A 22,257-nucleotide genomic window follows, 5' to 3' on the forward strand; every position below is an offset into this window, starting at 1 on the left:
ATGGTTTTGTTCATAGCTTTCATATTCTAACGCGAATAACTTTAACAAAATAATAATTTAATAAGAGCACTGAATGTGATTGGAAATGGATTGTTTTGCTAAGAGAAAAACGAGTATTTCAAATCTGAGAATAGAGACTGAATCTTTATCGGCATCCATCCGTGTGCAGCAGCAAACACAACCTCTCTGCTTCTTTCAAGATTGTTACTGGAAAGTAAACTGTCTATTGTTCAGCTATAATCAGTTTCTTGCCAATTATAAAGAATGTAGAAGATGCGGCCTCATTCTTAAATTAATGTTGCCGTAGTTACAGAAAATGAAGTAGCACGATCAATCAATTTGTACAGAATAAAAGCCAGTCTCCGCTGTAAAAGTGGTGCTGCGATAGATGGTAAGATCATGAATTGGCCCCTATAACATTGTATTGATCAGTCCAAATATTATTTTATTATGCAAAAGTATAAATCAATTGATTCCAGAGCCAGTAGAGTGCTTGTGTGAGTGTGGTCTGTTAGGGATGTGAGAGGGAAGATGGTAAGTGAGGCATATGTGAATTACTAGTTTTAGCTTTTCATGTTGAACAGGAGATACACCTTTCATTGGTTTGATTCATCTTTTATTTCAAATCTTCACGAGGATTATCCAATTCAAATTCTTGTCTGTGCTACCAGGATACTTGGCAGTGTAGACAATTTAGCCCACCACCCAATGCAACTTTTGATGAGTTAAAATAACCCACCACAGGACAGATTTGTCTAGGCTGATGCTCCAATACAGTGCTGGATGATCACTTCATTATCAGAGGTGTTTCTCTTCTGGATGAGGTGTTAAACCGAGGTCCCGCCTGTGACTGTTCAGGTGGATGTTAGAGATACCAAGGTACTGTTTGAAAAGAGAGTGGAGTGTCCTGGCCAATAATTCCCCAGATAAAATTGGTCATTCATTTCATGACTGTAGGAAATGCTGTGCGCAAATTGCCTGCCACGTTCGCCTACAACAACAAATTACTTTTGTATAGTGACCTTCCCATCAGGAGTACATCCTTAGCCAATTTGCACATGGTATTTGCACTGCATATCACAGTAGGTTTTTTGAGACGTCCTCCCATTGTCAAAGGCGCTATATCATGACCATGATTGGCACTGCCTACCACCACCTCCGCAACATCGCCAGACTCTGCCACTGCCTCACCCCTCAGGCTGCCGAAACCCTCACCCACGCATTCGTCACGTCAAGGCTCGGTTATGGAAACTCTCTCCTCATCGGCCTTTCCACCTCTTCCCTTCACAGGCTGCAGATCATCCAAAACTCTGCAGCTCGTGTAATCTCATGCACCAAGTTTCGTAACTCCATCACTCCCACCCTCGCCCGACTCCACTGGCTCCCCATCCCTCAGAGGATCGAATTCAAGATCCTCGTCCTCACTTTCAAGGCCACCCATCGCCTTGCCCTCTCCTACCTCTCTGACCTGCTGACTCCCTACCAACCTGCCCTCTCCCTCCGTTCATCGGGCTCCGGTCTGCTCCATGTCTCCCACCCGACCCGCCCTACCATCGGTGGCCAGGCTTTCAGCCTCTCTGCCCCCACACTCTGGAACTCCATCCCACAGTCCTTTCGCCTCACTTCCTCCCTCGCCTCCTTCAAGGACAGTTTCAAGACCCTCCTCTTCGATTGTGCCTTCAGTTGCCCTCCCACTTCTCTGCCTTCCCTCACCCCTACCCCACCGCTCCCCTGTGCTCGGGTCCTGACCCCTGACTGTCCAGCGCTTTGGGACGTCCTCCCGACCTGAAAGGCGCTCTATAAATGTAATTTTGTTGTTTGTTGTTGTATCAAATGGAAGGATTACTAATATTTATTTGGGACTTTCACAATCTATGGGTCTCGGAGTCTGTGGGTCTGAGTCATCAGAGGGGACAAGAGATATTCTATTTATTCTATGATGATTTGTTTTAAATTAAAGGAGTGTTCTGGATTTTGACGATTCAGTAGTTCACTGGAATAAATCATTTTATTATATCTCCTGAATAGGTTATTTCCTGATAAATACACTACACATGCTCACACACTTTTCTATGATGCTGAATAACTTTCAGACCCACTATTATACTGTACGCTGTTTCATTCCTTCGTGATTTGGTTTGCTGACTCTGAGCAGCAGGGTTTCTATGTAACAGGAGGAAACATATTGCCTGTTCACTATGTACTCCTTGGAAAAAATAAACTAGCAAATGGAACTGAAGTTGAATTCAGCCTTTGGGTTCTGCTGTTTTACATAGGTTTTTATTTTCTTGGTTTTATGACTTCTATCAGAACTCCAATGCAATTACATTTCAGTAACTCATTGTCAGTAAGATATGAAAGACAGCTTGGTGCTGTGATGGGAAGAAGGTAGGTTGGGTCTTCTGGAAGGATGAGATCAAATGGCCTGAAGGGCTTTCTTCATCCAGAGCAGTACTGTGATCTAACCTGTCATCAATCAGGCATCTTGAAAGCTCAGTTTAAGTATGTCATGTGGATGTTCTCAATTTTAGATTGAAGGCATCTCTCAGGCTTGCAGCACACACAGAGAGGAGAGGTCTGGGCTGGCGTTGGGAAATAAATGCCATGTTTTATTGACTATTATTGCATTTTTAAAAATTATATTTCTTAAATACAATACAGTAGGGCTCTATCCTCGTGCCTCTCCATTTTAATATCTACATGCTGCTACTCGGTGCTTAGATTTAACTTCCATGTATTGGAGAAACCCGACTCGTATCTTTCTGCCTCCACCCTTGATTTCAGGACCATTGCTATTCCGACTGAGTGCCTGTTGGACATCAAGTCCTGAATGAGAGCTAGCTTTCTCCAGTTGAATGTGACAAGACTGCTTGACTCCCGTTTGCACCTTTTCACCTCAGGTGCTGACAGCATCCATCTCATGGAGCCTGTGTGGCACCTCAGTGTCTTGCTCGACTCTCAATTGTCCTTTAAACCTCACATTTGTGCTCTGACCCACTTTGCTTTCTCCCACCTCCGTAACATTGCTCGTCACTGCCACTACCTCTCCCCTCAGGCCACCCCTAATCCATGTTTTCATCACGCCCAGGTAAGATTACACCAACTCTTTGATCACCTGCCTCTTACAAGCTTACAAGTTGAAGAACTCTACCTCAGCTCGGGTCCATAACTCTGTCTGTCCGGTGCCTTGGGAAGTCCTCCCGAAGTGAAAGTAATTTTGTTTTTTTGTTGTTATGTCCTTTTCTGTATTAGGCTCTGTGAGCTTAGCACTCCCATCCTCGCTTGGCTCCACCGGCTCCCCACCCACCAGCAGAGTTCAGGATCCTAACCTGTAAACCCCTGTATGTTCTTGTCCCACCCTACCTCTGACCTCCTCAACCCCTGCAAAGCCAATTGCTCTCTCCACTGAGCTGGCATCGACCTGCTTTACATCCTCTGTCCAACACCCCCCCCCCCCCCATTATGAAACTGGCACCTTTTGTTGGTGGGTGTGAATGTGTCTGATATTAGCTGATCTTGTGTGAGCCAACGTGGGGTCATGTGTGAAGTCTGAATGAACGCTAAGTGACTCAGAAAGTTGTTTCATTCCTTTGAGATATAATCCTGAAAGGTTTGCACCATCCTTCAAGCATCATCCTGTGATTGACAGGATGATGCTTGAAGTTTGCAATGGCAGATCAAAATGATCCACTCCTCCCAGCACAGATCAGGGCGAGTGAGTGAGTGAGCGGTGAGTGTCTTTCCTGAATATCAAAGTCACAAAGATTGTAAGATACAAGTGTATTGGGATACCTCCAGTTAGTTATCAGTGTGCCAAGCCTGGAATTCACTTTCATTCCCGAAGAATTCTGCTTATTTTCAGAGTTTCAGTTGTTTAATCCAAGTGTCAGATCTTAATGTTTTATTTATATTTCTTCCGACCGCTTTACTTGTGATCTCTCCTTTTTTGTCTTTGACGGCCTGAGTTGTGCGGATTGCAGTCAGACTTGTGAAGAGAGAGAAAGCAGTTCTCTCTGCACCCGAGTCTTTCAGCTGGTCTGACGTTTGTCAGCTCTGTCTGCTTATTTTCTGGAACATTTTTTCCCCTAAATTAGACATTTCTCTGGTAATAGATTGTGCCGTGTATGGAGAGAGAAGGAATAATGTAAGCAGCTCTATCCTCTTTGTTACCTTGTATCTTTAGGAAATCCGTTTAACATACTGTAACTGCAGTAATATTATCGATCATTCTGTGATGTTGTTGTATGATGTATGTTGGGGTGCTCTGTGTCAGCTGTTTGATATGAGAACCAGACAAACAACTATTTACTGCTGCATATAGGTAACCATATAAGGAAATAACTGGATGTTCTCATTGAAGCAATATATAGCCAATCCAGAGAACCCACGTTATAGCTCCCTTAAATATGGCATAGCCTCGCTTATAGCTCAAGTCTACCAGTGACACTGTCCACGCTTCTGCCATTAACCAACTGACTTCACTTGCTAAAACAAGGTTGACTTCCGGATCATAAGCTCGTGCTCGATGTCACTTCCTGCACTTGAAGCTGCACTAATTTCATAAAGGCACCCAGGAAGTGACATTAGCAATGACCTGGAAGTTCCCTATTTTGCTGGAACTCACTTTATAACATGGTCCCTGCCAATAGCGTTATGCTGAGGTTTCTCTTTTTGGACAGTCTCAAGTTCTTTGTAGCCCAGGTCCATGGCAACAACTGCCCCAAAGTGACCAGAGTCAAGAGGCCACAGGATGGATAATGTGGGAAAAGGAATTGGTGCATCAGAGAGCACTGTATGTTATTGAGGTTCATACACACTGTTACAGCAGAACATAGGGTGTGATCATCTACATCTAGCTGTGCCTAACGTGAGAGTGTGTTCCATTTCATTTGCTAAAACTTCCCCACTTTGAGCACAAAATGCACCTCCAAAAATGGAGGGAACTGAACACTTTAGTCGGGAATAAATGAACTACATTACTACTCCTTCACAGAATTTGTAAACTCATTTATGATAAACTGGTAATCTAATGTAATGTGTAGAAACATAGATTAATGTTTAAGATTAATGTTGATAATTTCATTAAGAAGCATACAGGGAATCTTAGATTCTCCTCACAGAAACAGGCCATTTGGCCCATCAGTTACGTTTTGTAAAGTAATATAGGTTTACTTACCACAGAGATAGATCAGGAGCTTGTAAATGGGAGAGAAGCAAAGTAGGAACTTGAATTATGTTTCAATTAATAAAGATACACCACATGTTCTCAGGTTTTAGATTTCTTTCACTGATGAGAACCAGTATGAATGCTTGCAGGCTTGTGGGTTGACTAATTCCGCAATATTTTATTCCACCACCATTCTTTAACTGTGACCCCTTTCATCTGGAGCTCTTAAGAAAGCCGATCCAAGAGATCTACATCAATCACCAGCTTTGTTTCACAGTTGAGCAAAAGTGGGCGTAAACAGCACAGATTTAAACCCCAGGCTAAGCTGTTCTCAGTTTACGCAGTCCTGGGTTTGAGTTTGTGATGGTGAAAGGACTAAATGGGAAGAATAAACAGGGTGTATTTCAGCAGTGATCAGGGGCAGCTGTTGTTGAAACCAACCAGTTTGGCGGAAGTGGGGAAGGTTTTTTATTCTGTGTGTTTAGACAAATGTTTCCCTGTGGATGGACGGTTATTAATAATAATAATCATAATCCTCGCATTTGATATAGTGCGTTTGCGTCTTCTAGACATGTCAAAGCGCTTCACAGAATATACTGTAAAGTGAACTGATTGTATATTTGTGGGCGAAACGTGGCAGCCAATTGTGCATAGCAGTGTCCCACAAACAGTGGTGGATTGAAGTGACCAAATTATTTTTTTTTTCTTGAGGGATTAATATCAGGCGAATGGAGTAAGGAAGCTTGCCCAAGATTTCGCAGGGAATCGAACCCAGGTCTCTCGCTTGCAAGGCGAGTGCTCTAACTACTGAACATCTGGAATCCAGAAAGGGGGTCTGTATGTTAGAACATTTCTGTAATTTACAAAAAGGAGAGGCACAAGATGTGAGAGGTTTGGATAAAGAAGGTTCTTCAGTCTCCTCACCTGAACCCTTCAGCCCCCCAACAACTTTCTAGGACATCATGAAGCTGTTGCTTAAATAGTGTCCTGGCATCAACCTCTCTTTAACCCTCTATTTAAACCAATTGTTCCTGTCCTGAAATTGCTCTTCACAGGCCTGTGAACCTGCCCTCTTGTCCTGGTGGCTTGGCAAAATCAAAAGCATTGTTTGGGGTTTATTTTCTCTACTCCATTAGCATCTTAGATGTTTGTATTTTAATTGTGACAAAAATGCATTTAACCCGACATAGCCTGAATACAAATCAACTTCCTCAGAGAATAGCAACACCTGCTCCTGCAGTAATATATTTCAACAAGTCAGACTCATTAAATGTCTCAAGAATTGGAGTGGAGAGAAGAAAGAGATCTCTTTTTATGGGGGTTTGAATTTACCTCTTTTGATGTGTTTTTCATGTTTTATTCTTGATTTTTTCACCATGTAAAATGGATATAGACGGGGAAAGCTGTGCCAGCACTGAGCTATAGTCATGTAGAAATGATGCAGATTGCGATTAAATTTCCACAATTGGCAGATAAAACAATCACATACACACCAGACCAAACAAAAGCATCTGGTGCAAAAAGATTTTCTTCGCAGTAGGACAGATGTTCTGAAATGAGTAATTTCAGTGTCTTTATATGGCTCTAGTATCTGCTTCAATTTTCATAATTCATTTTGAAGCTACAGGGAGGAGTTTAAATGGAGGTTTATGCAGAAATAAATAGGCACAGGATGATTTATTAAAGTTGAACAACTGTTTTGGAGCAAATGCTCTCATGTTTCAGAACTTCATACAATTGAAATCTCTTCTAATATCATCCCTGTTTCTAACAAGGCTCCCTGTACCTTTATGCCATTGGATTGCTTTCGTTCAAATCCCAACCTTCCTTGAAACAGTGGTCAGTCAACACTTACGCGTTCCCTGTGCATGTGCACAGATCAAGAATAAAACATGTAGGAAGTGACATCAGTGATCTGATGATCAGGAAGTCCGCTGTTTATTAGTGCACAGGAAGCCGTCTTGCAATGTGAAACGAGACACGTGATTTGAAACACCCTGACCAGTTTTCTACACTCATTTCAGATTTTTGGATCGTAACCATTGGATTGAGCTCTAAGCAAACCCACATTATAATGAATTGTGTTTTAACAGGGTACTACTGTATGATTTTTAGACAAATAGCTTCACACCTCCACTCAGACACGATTGGAATGTTTTATTGCCCCCAGATCACCTGGGCAGAAAATATTACACTTTTCACAGGCCACCTGCTCCCAATTTTAAATTACTTTATTCTGTAGAGTTCGAAATCTTTCCCTCCCTTGTTTCTGATGAGTGCATCCCACATCCTCACACTAGAAGTACAGCACATAAATACTATAAATACAGCACATAAAGGCTATTGAGCTTTTTGAAATCTGCAATGTCAGCACCATACAAAAAACATAGTTTCTTGAAAATTGCCAGTAGGTTGGGTGACTCTAAGCTTTGTCAATGCTGAAATACAACAATGTGTGTGAAGTCAACACAAGAAAACTGCAGGTTTCAAATCCCCTTTTAAGTCACAGAACAACATTTAACAATCCTTTAATCCCCTGCTCTAAAGAGGTTCTGTTATCCATATTGCTGTAATTTGGTTCCTAATTTTTTTGTCAGCTGGATGTCTTAACACAATAGGGAAATCCATCATCATTCTTAAGAATTTTCAAATCAGTTCCTTGTTCGCCACCTACATTTGGAAATTGCCGTGTCTGGAATGGAATGCGTACTGCTTTCACCTGCTTATCTAATTCTGAAGAGTGTTAGATGTAACCTGGCAAGAGCCCAGGCTTGGGGACCCCAGAGTGTGCGTTTGGGGTACTGCTGTAAAACCGCATAGCCTGTCATTGAAAGCACTCCCTGGCAAACTTTCCCATTGCTTGTCAAATTAGGAGCACCCTGTCCGTTAAGGGTTTTGGAGTGCAGGGTTAACAAGAGCTAGTGAGAAGAATCCCTGCCCCCAATGACTGGTCTGCCTTTCTAACTGATCCTGATGAGCCAGGCTGGCTGGTCTGTCACCGGCAGGGCCCTGGAGTATAGAGGGGACCTGCCACGCTCAGGAACTGGACAACTGAGATATCAGTTACTAATATCAGACAAGATTTATTTAAAGCACAATTTATCCCACACACCTGACAATACATTGAACTGCAGTTTTATTAATCACAAGCTACCCTTTTTGTCACAATCAAACAGTGCATCATCCAGTGGCACATAAACCGTCAGAATTACTGGGGTGACATAAAGCTATTACAGTGAGTGAGAAACGGTATGTAATTACAGTGAATAGAAAGGTAGGAGTTACTCCTTATAGCTTTGTTTTTATCAGGTGCTGTATATTGGGAGAAAGGAAGATATATAGTGTGTGCAGATTAATTTTGTGTGGGTTTTAAGCTTTTATGTGGGATACTGTGGCATAGAAAGCCAATCACTTTTGTTTCCTTGGAGGAGCATAAAACCTGCTTGTCGTCTTGGCTCAGTAGTACTCAGTAAGTAGACTTCTTTTTCGGAAGGTTGTAGATTCACTCCCCACATCAGAAATTCAACTCATTGTCTGGGCTGACACTCCATTGGTGCTGGAGACATCTCATTTGCCCCCAGCTGAGGAACAGCATTGGTTGATAGCTGAGAGCGTGACCGACAGCAAGTGTACAACCCCAAGGTGACTAGGAGGGAAAAAAATATATAATTTGCGCACGTTCACTTTTTGGCAGCAGAAGTAGAAATTGGCAAGGGATGTGTGAAATTTATTTCCCTTCCTTCAGGCTAATACAGAGGCAGAGATTAACATGCGACAGTGGAACAAGACCATAATTCAGGATGAATGCAGCTTCTTTTTACTCTTGATTCTGTATTGTTTTTTATTAGGTTTTGGATTTGTTGGATCATCAATATACCTACGATGTACTGTACAAGCCCCTGAACCTTATTTTTATTGCTAATATTTTGTCACTCTTGACTATGACCTCTTGAAAATATTTTCATTATTGTACGCATTAAGGCTGGGAGCAAATCATGACAATCCTTATAAACTATGTCTTATTGGAGGTCACAATACTGATCATCTTTATTGTAACAATCTAATACAAATTTACATTTACACAGGTACTTTCATGTCAGAAGGATTTCCAAAGTGCTTAATAATGGCTTGCCACCCGAGCTGGGCGTGGGAGCCAAGGGGAGGATTGGGGAGGGGAAAGATGGTCAAAACCCCGGTCAAACGTGTTGGTCCTGAGATGGACCTTGAGATGAGGGAAGGATCGAGTTGGAGGGTTTCCAGGATGGAGTTCCATAGAGTGAGGCAGTTAGGCTTAATCCGCAACCACCAATGGTGGGATAGGCAAGGCGAGGGTTCGCGACCCTACCCTGGTGAGAGGTGCTATACAAATACAAGGAGGTGTTGTTGAGGAACATGAAGCAGGCCAGTGCCCACTGAGGGAAGGGAGCAGGCATGTGAGTACAGTTTGTGGAGGTGGCAGAGGTAGGGTGGGGCAAGGCCATGGAGGGATTTAAAGGTGAGTGACGAGGATCTTGAACTTCATCTGTTGGGGGATGGGGAGCCAATAGAACTGGGTGAGGATGGGGTCTATTAATACAACACAATACAAAATTACATTTTGTGTAGCGCCTTTCACGTCGGGAGGACACCCCAAGGCGCTGGACAATCAGGGATTTGGACTGTTATTATTCATACCTATGTTTGCCATTGCTTGAATGTTAATAATCTGCCAATGCTGCCCATTGGTTGTAAACAGTACCATTTCACCCTTTTTAGCTCCAGTATATGTAAGGCGGAATCTAAGACGTAGTTCGTTAACATAACGAGACAGTTCTTGCCCTTGCTGATGGTTTGGACCTTAGCACCAATTGACCATCTGCTGAGGGAGTCAGGCGGGCGAGTTCACTTTATTAGATGATTTTATTGTCCAACAATCATTCTTCAAAGTATAATTCCACTTTTAATTTGACTACTTCCAGGACGGGAATTGTTCTGGAAGTGCATCAATGCATCAGTGTACCCAATTTTTCATTGTTAGGTAACTATTTTAATATATTACTCATTAAATATTCAGAATGTCAACAATCCACTTTATTGTCCCTTTAATAGTCTGAAAAGGTACAAAATGACCCCTGTAATGGTCTGCGATTATCATCCCTTTCTTGCTTCTGCGCTGAGAGCTGAGAGCTGAATTAGATTGATTGTAACAATGTGCAGAGGGACCATAATTCAGATTCCTGAGAGGAGACATGACCAGTAGCTGTCAGTATAGATTTAATGGCGCTGTCTGTTTTAGCGTAGAGAGGATACAGGATGTAAGTGGGCTTAATTGAAGTGGATTATATCTTTGGTAATGTCCAACTGCAATTCTAGTCCCAAATTATACTGCCATACGAATTGTGCATCAGTTTTATATTGTACTTGAGCAAGTTATAGGAGAGCTGACAGTGTCCTTGGAGCTTTGCTGCTACCTTCCAGAGATGAGAGGAAAACAGAAAACGAGTCTTTGTCTGAAATTCCTTTTTTTTATTACTTGACACACAATATAATACACATCAATGCACTTCAATATGGCAGGCCAGTTATTATTAATATAATAATAATAATAATCCTTGCATCTGATATGGCACTTTTCACGTCGGGAGGACGTCCCAAAGTGCTTCTCAGAATATACTGTAAAGTGAATTGACTGTATATTTGTGGGCGAACACGGCAGCCAATTGCGCACAGCAATGTCCCACAAACAGTCGTAGATTGAAAATGACCAATTTATTATTGTTTTTGGTTTTGGAGGGATTATTATTAGGCTCTGTGTGGAATAAGGAAACTTGCCCAAGGTTTCGCCCTGAACTGCCTGGAACTGAACTCAGGTCTCTCACTTGCAAAGCGAGTGCTCTAACCACTGAGCTACAGGACTCCCTGTATAATTATAATTATAGTATAGTATAGTATACTCCCTGTATATTATAATTCTATGTTTAATTTGACCACTTCCAGGACAGGACATTGTGCTTCAATGTACCCAGATTTAATTTTATTAGTTAATCATTTTAGTGTGTTACTCATTAAAAATTCAGAATGTGCACAACCCATTTTAGTGCTGTATTGCCTCCCTAATTAGGTAAAAAGTCTGAAAAAGTGCAGAATAATGTTCACCCACACAAAATAATCAATCAATCCAATTTACAGTAAATCCTGTGAAGCGCTTTGAGACTTCTTAACGGTGTGATAAAGCGCTACATCAAATGCAAGGATTATTATTCTGAGGTTAACCATTGTCCGGCAAATGTAGATTCCACTCTTTAAGTTTCAGTCCTAGATAAAATGAGTGATGCTCTTGAAACTGACTCACTGTCAGCTTGGCTCAGTTGGTAGCACTCATGCCTCTTAAATCAGAAGGCTGTGGGTTCAAGCCACATGTTGGGACTTGGACCTCATATAGACTGGAGGATGTTGCATTGTTGGAAGTGCTGTTCTTCTTAAACCAAGATCACATCTCTGTCTGATCAGATGGACGTTAAAGATCCCACGACACAGCGAGTTCCCCAATCCTGGTGGGCGTGTGAGTCACTTCCAGTGACAGGGAGTCCAAAATGAAACTATTTATATTCCTTATGCTCTAACTTACTCTCAACTGCTCCTTTTGAACGTTAGTGAAGACACAACCATATGAATGACTCTAATGAGATTAATAACTTTTCAGAGCAATCTGATGGGTCGTCCAAAAAATGTTAAGCTAAATTTTCGCATGTTCAAAGGCTCTTTAAAATCGCCTTCATTGTAAATCACACATAAAAGATTCCAAATCTAATCAATGCTTCCATCAACTGATTTATAGTGAACTCCAGTATTGATGAGGCAAGATATTTCTATTGAACGCACGGGAAAGTTTTAATATAAATGGCCTATTACACAGTGTGATCAGCGAATGATGAGCTCTTGTAAGCTTTTCTTGTCGTCAGCATTTTTATGTTTATTATTTCATGAACTCCTGGTGTTCAAATGATGAGAATTCCATGTACGAGTCTTTAATCTTTCTCTTTGTAATGTGATATTATCACAATAATAAAAATAATTTTTGCATTTAATATAGGGCTATTCACTTTGAGATGATATATCAAAGTGTCTCATAGGATTTACTGTAAAGTGTAGTAATCACAGTGGTAGTGACCGTGATTTAGAGGCAGATATTGCGACACCTCAACATTTGTGCTATATACACACACTGGACCACACAAAACATTTATAAGCACTTGGAGCTTTTTTTGCAATAGAAATGTGCTATAGATAATAAATAACTAAATGTGTCCTTTTATTCCATTAGATTTTTCATTCTTTGTTTTCTTGCTTTGCCTCCCTATTCCTATTCCTGCCATTGATGCCAGTGACTGTTCCAGTGAGCTGTTTTGGGCTGCTTTCTCTCAGTGAAAAAGTCCTTTGATCCGCTGTTTAAAATTTACATTCAAATTGCTCCTTGGTATTGGTGTACCCACCACCCTCACTCACCCCCATATGGAGGAACAGAACGAGTTCTCTGTTCCATTGTGATGTTCTTTTACATACATATTGTTTTCTAACTTCACCAGCTGGTGTGTGCGTGTGTGTATGTGAGTGAGATAGATAGGGAATAATACCGATCATCTGTTTGCTCACTGATTTAAAGTTGCTGAATGGTGCATTCTTGTATTGATCGATTTTTATTTTATTTATTCTACTCTTAATGGGGAAAAGAGAGATATAAAATGAGCGAAAGAGGAGTTAAGATATTTTGCACACAGAGTGGTTAGGATATAGTATGCTCTACCATATTAACTTTCACAAACGAACTAGATAGATATCCAAAACGGAGTAAACTTCAGGGATATGCGGAAAAGACAGGTAAACGTGACTGAAAGAATTGCTCTTTAAAAGAGCTGTATGAGCACGATGGACCTAATAATAGTAATAATCCTGCATCTGATATAGCGCGTTATCACTTCTTCGGGACATCTCAAAACGCTTCAAAGAACAAACTCTTAAGTGAATTGACTGAATATTATGTCAAAATCCTAGTCCTCGCCTTCAAGGTCCTCCACGGCTTTGCTTCTTCCTACCTCTGTAACCTGCTTACGCCATATCAACCTGTCAGCCTCTCTGCCCCCACCATTTAGAACTCCATCCCAGAGTCCCTTCGCCCTATTCCCTCCCGTACCTCCTTCAAGACCCGTCTCAAGACCCTCCTCTTCGACCACGACTTCGGTCACCCTCCTGGCCCTCCACCCCTGATCTCAAACCCCCCAGCTCGGATCCAAATCCCTGACTGTCCAGCACCTTTGGACGTCCTCCCGACCTGAAAGGTGCTATACAAATGTAATTTGTTGTTGTTGTTGTTTAAGACTCCCTCCTGACTTGAAAGGTGCTATATCAAATGTAAGGATTATTATTTTTATATATTTATACTGATTATGCTGTAAGGATAAGGAACTTACAACTCAAAGTGATAACTTAATCGCAAATTCCCACAGCAGGATTTTACTAGTTACCCATGTTGTTGAATGTGCGCTTGGTATCATTCCATCACTGAATGGCTGCACACATGAATACTATAGATATCGAGTTAAAGTTGCTTGCAACAAAAATTACCTTTCAAGCCTGATGGCAGCGAGCCAGTGAGGCACAAAGTACTTGCAATGCGACAAACGTTTTTCATTCTGTCCTTGGTGAGGGTTGTAGGATAACTGGCCAGTGTCATTAATCATAAGATGCTTTACAAACCATAAATGTCAAACTGCGTTAATAAATCAATAAGAGAGATAAAGATGCAGTGTCCCTTATCTCAGCCTACCATCTAGATGACGATTAGTTTGCCATTGCTTCCTTCTCACAAATTTGTGCGCTTTCAGTGAAAAAAATTTAGATTTTGAAGATCATCTTCTGTTTTGTTCAAACAAATTTGTCTGACGGTGATCCTCCTGAACAGTTGTTTTTTGTCAGTTTATTCATGGGCTTAAACCTAAATCGCTCTAAATTGTTTGTTGTTCTGTAAAACCCACTCAAGCATTTCATGATTTGGGAGGGCGATGTTATTAAAAATTGCCCAGTCAAAAATTGCATCAAATTATGATGTAATATCTTTCTCCCAGTCTATTAGTGTGCTTGTTGCATTGCTTGGTTTAAACAGCAAGTGCTCATGAGAACGAACTTAAACAGGAAGCCGTTGTGATGGAGTATAGAGTTGCCATCAATTGGCTGCCACGTTCCGCCCACAAAATATACAGCTAATTCACTTTACAGTATATTCTGTGAAGCGCTTTGAGACGTCTTGAAGGTGTGATAAGTTGCTATATCAGATGCAAGGATTATTATTATTATCAGAAAGGCGTCTTTAACCTAAGATGTGTCTGGAAGACGTAAAAAGCTCTGTATCAAGGATTGTTATTATTATGCTTAAGTGATTATTGTTACGTGAATGCAGTCAGTTCAACTCCCTCACACACTGTTGGGCTCAGTCTTTTCTTCCAATGTCACCATGCTTCATGTTTAAACAATATAAAGACTGCATAAAAACCTGAACCTGTGCTTTGAGACATATGACAGGATATTATGGTGCAGTACCAAATATTATGTAGTCTATCAATTATAGATATCTATTGGCTCACTGACAGTTGGGACGTCCTCCCAGTGTAAAAGGCACTCTTTGTTGTTGTTTTAGTTCCAAAAACAACAACTTGCATTTATATAGCACCCTTCACGTGGGGTAGTGTCCCAGCATTCCAGCACCTCCAGCGTGATTCATCCACCAAACACATATTTCTCTCCCCTCTCCGCATTCCAAAGGGATCGTTCCCTCCAGGATTCCTTAGTTCATTCCGCCGTCGGCTCTACAGCTGCTCTCCTTCCTCTGGCACCTTCCCATGCCAGTGCATGACATGTAATACCTGCCCTTTCACCTCCTCCCACACCATTATCCAAGGCCCCAAACACAGCTTCCATGTAAGACAGGGGTTTACGTTTACTACCACCAATGTAATCTACTGTATCCGCTGCTCATGGTGTGGTCTCCTCTATATTGGAGAGACTAAGCGCAGATTGGGTGACCGATTTGCAGAACACCTCCATTCTGTACACGAGGTCAACCCTGATCTTCCTGTCTCCTGCCATTTTAACTCACACTCCCATTCACAGTCTGACCTCTCCATCCATGGTCTCCTACGCAGTTGCAATGATCCACAGCGAAAGCTTGAGGAACAGCATCTTATCTATCTGTTAGGGACCCTACAGCCCTCTGGCCTCAATATCGATTTCAGCCATTTCAGACCATAACAGCTCACCTTCCTCCCCCCCCCCTCTTTCTGTTACCAGAAGAGTTATCTTCTGTTATCATTACAATCATCACCCCAGACACTCTGTGCCTCTGTTTGCTGTGTTGCCTGTTCTGCACTATTAACACCTTCTCCGCAGTTTTGTTTCAACCCACCCCCCCTTTTTTATGCCACTAAACCCATCAACTAACACATTCTCTCCCTTGTCTTCTTTGTCGTCCTTGTCCTGCCTCCCCCTCTCAACTTGTCCTTAAAAACCTCTCCCTCCCAACACACCCCAGTTCTGACGAAGGGTCATGGACCTGAAACATTGACTCACTTTCCTTTCTCCATAGATGCTGCCTGACCTGCTGAGTTCTCTCTCTGTCTTTGTTTCATAATTTCAATCTTGATGGAACTAATGTATTTTTTTTCATTTTGGTACCACCTTCTGCAGCTTTTTCAGTTTAATTTCACTACAAAGTGTAGCTTTATGACTGGCTTAAGTAATTAAAGATTCTTGCTAGCTTTAATTATTCAGTCAGTATTTTGCGCTGATTTGCAGCTGCGCTGAGCTCCACTGTGGAAACGTGAGAGACCACAGTCCAAATAACTAGTTGAGCAAGGGGCGTGTGCTGTATACACAGGATGTAAAGCCAATTTGGATGTGTAATTTTTTTTTCCAGTAATTTCACATTTAGACTGCAATGTATTAGTGTATCAATCTTTCTCCAAATCCTCAAACACAATTCGATTATAATTGCTTCATTTATTCGACATTCTGTCATTTTCTGGTGCATTCACGTGTTTGTGAGTTCTGGGTTTCGCCAAGAGTCGGACATCTGCCCAATTGAGCAAAGACTTCCTTCTTTTAATGTGGGTTTTAAGTTAAGAAGCAGCAAGTGTTTATGTTCAGGAGATCTTCATCACAAATCCGTCACAACTTTCTAATTCTATGAGCAAAGGGAGCAGCCAGGTCACATTAAAGGAGATGGCAGAGGTAGAGTGGGGCGAGACTGTGGAGGGACGGCATGTGTGAAGGGATAGCTTATTCTGTAGTCTGTTGAGCTTCAAAGTATCAGCTTAGCAAGTGAATGTCCCTCATTTTATCCGGCGCATTTTGAGCAGAGCCAAAAGAAGATTTGCAGATACTTTGTACCAATGAGGTTGTTTTGTATATTTCAACAGGATGATCATCGTGAGTCCAGGTTGACCCTTCGCCCACCGAGTTTGGCTGCACCGTATGCACCTGTGCAGAACTGGCAGCACCAGCCGGAGAAACTCATATTTGAGTCGTGTGGATATGCAGCTAATGTGAGTACACAGGCGTTATTGTTCAGTTCGGAGAAGAGAGTGGGGAGGAGCTGCAGCCTGGTGGAAGTATAAAGCCTAGTGTAGATCGGCAGTCGCTAATTCGGAGAAGTATAAAATGGGATAACAACAAGGGACGTCAGCGTGATGTCACACTTAACTACTGAACAAGGGGAAAAAAGGAGTGAGAGAAAGAGGGACAGAGAGAGGAAGGAATTCGGAGAGGAGAGTGGACAGCGCAGGGAGGAGCTGCGGTGGAGCTGCAGGAAAACAATAAGTGACATGACCGTGAGGTCAGTGTGAGCGGCAGAATGGCAGGGCGGGTGTTGTGGGAGTTGATGGAGAGCAGCCTGAGCCCCGGCAGCTACATCTGCAGTGAGTGTCTGTGATGGAGGAAACTTCAGATCAAGAGAGTTGCTGAGCTGGAATCTGAGGTGCAGATATCGCGCAGCTTTAGGGAAGAGGAGAGCGAGCTGGATACTCTGATCCAGGAAGCAGTCACTCCCCTGAGGCTCAGTAGATGTACAGATCTTGTCAGTGGTCAGAGACAGGACAGTGTGACTGACAGTCAGGCAGGTTAGGGGACCCCAGAGGGAGTGGTGGAGGAGCCTCGGGCCTTAACCTTGTCCAACAGGTACGAGGTACTTGCAACCTGTGTGGACAAGGAAGGCCGTAGGGAGGATGGGCAAACTGACCACAGCACCTCTGTACAAGAGGCCACACAAGTGGGGGGAGCAAAATGGAATGTGGTTGTGATAGAGGACGATACAGTCAGGAGGACAGATACTCTGCTCTGCAGCCTCAACCAGGAGTCACGAAGGCTGTGTTGCCTTCCTGGTGCCAAGGTTAAGGATGTCTCTTCGCAGTTGGAGAAGAACTTGGAGCAGGAGGGGGAGGATGCAATTGTCGTGATCTATGTAGGAACCAACGACATAGGCAGTAGTAGTAATGAGAATCTGATGAGGGAGTTTAATGAACTAGGGATGAAATTAAAAAGCAGAACCTCTAAGGTAATAATCTCGGGATTACTACCTGAGACTTGCGCAAACTGGTATAGGGACAAGCAGATTAAAGGGTTTAAATGCGTGGCTGAAAGAGTGGTGCTGGAGGCAGGGGTTTCGTTTTATGGGCCACTGGCACCAGTATTGGGGAAAGAGGGAGCTCTTACATCGGGGTGGGCTCCACTTAAACCGGGCTGGGACCAGTGTCCTGGCAAAACGAATAACTAGGGAGATAGATAGAGCTTTAAATTAATAAGGGAGTAGGGGGGGCGGTTACAGTTAAATGCAAACTCACAAAGCAAATAAGAAAAGACAAGGCTGTAGAGCAGAGTAGCGACTCAGGAGATGAAGATCAGAGTGTGTCAAATAGGGATAAAGAGTTTAACAAAGAAGATAGGGCATTAATGAGAAGAAGAAATAGTAAAACGTTAAAATTAAAGGGGCTATACCTGAATGCACAAAGCATTCGTAACAAGATAGATGAATTAATGGCACAAATAGAGATAAACAGGTACGATCTAGTAGCCATTACTGAGACGTGGTTACAGGGAGACTAAGGTTGGGAGCTAAACATTCCAGGATACCTCACATATAGGAAAGATAGGCAATATGGGAAACGGGTGGGGAGGTGGGGGGGTAGCCCTGTTAATAAAGGATGAGATAAAAACAGTAGAGAGGAAGGATCTTAAGTCAGAAAATCAGGATGTAGAATCAGTACGGGCGGAACTAAGAATCAACAAAGGGCAGAAAACACTAGTGGGAGTAGTTTATAGACCCCCCCAAGCAGTGGTTACAATATTGGGCAGAGTATTAATCAGGAAATTAGAGGAGCATGTAACAAGGGTAATTCAATAATAATGGGTGATTTTAATCTTCATATAGACTGGGAAATCCAAATTGGCAAAAGTAAATTAGAGGATGAGTTTATGAAATGCATTAGAGAGAGTTTTCTAGAACAGTTTGCTGAGGAACCAACCAGGGAACAGGCGATCCTAGATCTTGTATTAACAAAGCAGGGCTAATCAGTAATCCTGAAGTTAAGGCTCCTCTAGGGATGAGTAACCATAATATGATGGAATTTAATATTAAGTTTGAGAGTGATGTAGTTAAGTCCAAAACAAGGGACTTAAACTTAAATAAAGCCAACTTTGCAGGTATGAGGGACAATTTGGCTAAAATAGACTGGGGAAGTAGATTAAAAGATATGACGGTAGACAAGCAATGGCAAATGTTCAAAGATTTTTTAAATAATTCCCAGCGAACGCATATTCCCTTGAGAAATAAAAATTCCACAGGAAACGTGGTTCAACCATGGATAACTAGAGAAGTTAAGGAAAGTATAAAATTAAAAGAAGCCCATAATACTGCCAAAAAGAGCTGTAAGCCTGAGGATTCGGAGGGTTTTAGAGATCAGCAAAGGATAACCAAGAATCTGATTAAGAGGGAGAAAATGGAATATGAGAGTAAACTAACCAGAGATATAAAGACAGATTGTAAGAGCTTTCACAAGTCTATAAAGAGGAAGAGATTAACACAAGTAAATGTGGGTCCCTTACAGGCAGAGACAGGAGAAATTATAGTGGGGAATAGAGAAATGGCAGAGTCACTAAACAAATGTTTAGCTTCTGATACTAAAAAGCATTAGTATCAATGCTTGAAATACTGGGAAACCAATGTTAGTGAGGAACTTAAAGAAATAAATATCAGTAAAGTAATAGTATTAGAGAAATGATGGGACTAAAAACTGATATCCCCTGGACCCGATGGCCTGCATCCTAGGGTTTTAAAAGAGGTGACTACAGAGATAGTGGATGCATTGTTTTTGATCTTCCAGAATTCCCTGGATTCTGGAACGGTTCCCGTTGATTAGAAGGTCGCAAACATGATACCGCTATTTAAGAAGAGGGTGGGAGAGAAAAAATAGGGAACTATAGACCAATTAGCCTGACATCGGTGGTAGGGAAAACTCTGGAGTCTATAATTAGGGACGTCGTCGTGGGGCACTTAGAAAGTCATAATATGATTAGGGCGAGTCAACACGGTTTTATGAAAGGGAAATTGTGTTTAACAAATGTTTTAGAATCCTTTGAAGATGTAACTAGCAGGTTAGATGGGGGGACCCAGTGGATATAGTTTATTTGAATTTTCAGAAGGCATTCGACAAGGTGCCACATAAAAGATTGTTACTTAAGATCAGGGCCCATGGAATTAAGGATAATATATTAGCATGAATCGAAGAGTGGTTAACAGGCAGAAAACAGACTGTAGGGATGAAGGGCTCCTTGAGTGCCTCAACTGATTACAGTCTACATCAATGACTTAGATGAGGAAATAGAGCTTAATGTTTCTAAATTTGCAGACGATGCAAAGCTGGGTGGGAAAGTAAGCTGTGAGGAGGACACAAGGAGGATGAAAGGGACATAGACAGGTTAAGTGAGTGGGCAAGAAGGTGGCAGATGGAGTATAATGTGGGGAAGTGAAGTTATTCACCAAGGTAGAAAAAATAGAATAGATTATTTTCTAGAGGGTGAGAGTCTAGGTAGTGTTAGTATTCAGAGGAATTTAGATGTCCTTGTACACCAATCACAGAAAGTTAGTATGCAGTTACAGCAAGCAATTGGGAAGGCTAATAGCATGTTAGCGTTTATTGCAAAGGGGTTAGAGTACAAGAGTAGGGAAGTCTTACTGCAATTGTATAGGACCTCGGTGAGACCGTACCTGGAATATTGTTTGCAGATTTGGTTTCCTTATCTAAGAAAGGATATACTCGCCTTAGAGGGAGTGCAACTTAGGTTCACGAGGTTGGTTCCTGGGATGAGGGGTTTGGTCTACGAGGAGAGGTTGAGTAAACTAGACCTATATTCTCTAGAATATAGAAGAATTTGAGGTGATCTTATAGAAACCTATAAGATTCTTAAGGGTCGTGACAGGCCAGATAGTGTGAGACTGATTCCCCTGGTTGGAGAATCTAAAACTCGGGGTCATAGTCTCAGGATCATAGTCAGCCTTTTAGAACAGAGTTGAGAAAACATTTCTTCACTTAGAGGGAAGTGAATTTATGGAATTCTCTACCCCAGAAGGCGGTGGATGCTCAGTCAGTCATTGAACATATTCAAAACTGAGATCGATAGATTTTTAAAAACTAAAGGATTTAAGAAATATGGGGATAGAGCGGGTAAATAGAATTAGGTTCGAAATCAGCCATGATCTTATTAAATGGCGGGGCAGGCTCGAGGGGCCGAATGGCCTACTCCTGCTCCTATTTCTTATGTTCTTATGTAATCAATGGATACTGATCAACAAAAGAAATGTAGCTTCTGTTAGTCAATAACTTGGTGTGCTGCTTTAACTCTCTAGTCTTAAAGGAGCAGATATGCTGCAGTTCATCTGCCTAACCCCAAAAACGTTGCAGTGTGACTCTTACAGACATCTCATCTACCTTTTCTATTTCTTACAGTATTTGGGTTCTATGTTGATTAAAGAGCTGAAGGGAACAGAATCTACACAAGATGCCTGTGCAAAGATGAGGGTTTGTATTATTGCTGATTGAAAGATTAACTTTGTATTGAATATGTGCAAATCTCTAACATTTTGTCTTTGTTCTTATTTAGAAATCTACTGAACATATGAAAAAGATTCCAACCATTATCCTCTCTATCACGTACAAAGGTGTGAAGTTCATTGATGCCTTCAATAAGGTAATTATGACATTAATGCATCGTGATTACTACAGTTTGCATTTGTGCAGTACCTTGACATAGGCTAACATCTCGAAACGTTTCACAGTGAAGGGGTTGGCCACCAAGCAAAAGAGAATAGGGAGTAGAATACGGGTGGAGATTAATGAATAATAACAAGCCATATAGAAAGGGAAAATGATAATGTGATTTTGCTTGATTGGAAGTAATTGTGATACACATATTTGTTACTGGCACTTTCAGTCAATCACAAGCTTGCCTCTGAAGGCAATGTGTAAAGAAAAACAGGAATGCCAAATTTAGGAAAATCCTTCCAGAATCTGACTCCCGTGGTCTCCAATATTGTCAGGAAAAGTCACAGAGCCGGAGCAACCGGCTCTGCAGACTGCGTTTGCAGCAAATGTCATTAGAAACCTGTTTTTATGATCTCAGCTAGTCAATAATAACAATAATAATAATCCTTGGATTTGATATAGCACCTTATCATGTCCTTGAGACGTCTCAAAGTGCTTCACAAAATGTATTGTAAAGTGTAGTGACTGTTTTTTGCATGAAAAGCGGCAGCCAAACAACAGGTTCGGACTTGCAGTAAAGTCCAGGAACAAAAGATTCCTGACATCCCGCAGCTTTTCCCGGCCTTTGCTGCCTTTATTTGGAGATTGTGAGGATACGTTTCTTATTCTCTTTCACATGTCAGTCGTTTGTAATGACATTTGAGGCAAGCGCACTCTACAAGTGATGGAGACAAAGCGAAGACCTAGAATTCGATAGCTCCTTTTTGGTTTCACTTTTGAAGACTCTGGAAATGCAATGTAAAAGCA

The 22,257-nt window shown here is 41.8% G+C and overlaps 1 protein-coding gene across 3 annotated transcripts in view; it reads left to right on the forward strand.

Moving 5' to 3' along the window:
* anks1ab (ankyrin repeat and sterile alpha motif domain containing 1Ab) overlaps window positions 1-22,257 on the forward strand; it is a 197,066-nt gene that overhangs the window by 154,117 nt on the left and 20,692 nt on the right. For all 3 annotated transcript variants that reach the window (XM_042342162.1, XM_007894134.2, XM_042342163.1), the window contains 3 exons: window positions 16,615-16,740; window positions 21,196-21,267; window positions 21,350-21,436. In XM_042342162.1, the coding sequence (XP_042198096.1) occupies window positions 16,615-16,740; window positions 21,196-21,267; window positions 21,350-21,436 (285 nt within the window). The remainder of the gene's footprint in view (window positions 1-16,614; window positions 16,741-21,195; window positions 21,268-21,349; window positions 21,437-22,257) is intronic.

Source organism: Callorhinchus milii, unplaced genomic scaffold (genome assembly GCF_018977255.1).
Source record: "Callorhinchus milii isolate IMCB2004 unplaced genomic scaffold, IMCB_Cmil_1.0 Scaffold19, whole genome shotgun sequence".
In the NCBI taxonomy this organism is placed as follows: Eukaryota; Metazoa; Chordata; class Chondrichthyes; order Chimaeriformes; family Callorhinchidae; genus Callorhinchus; species Callorhinchus milii.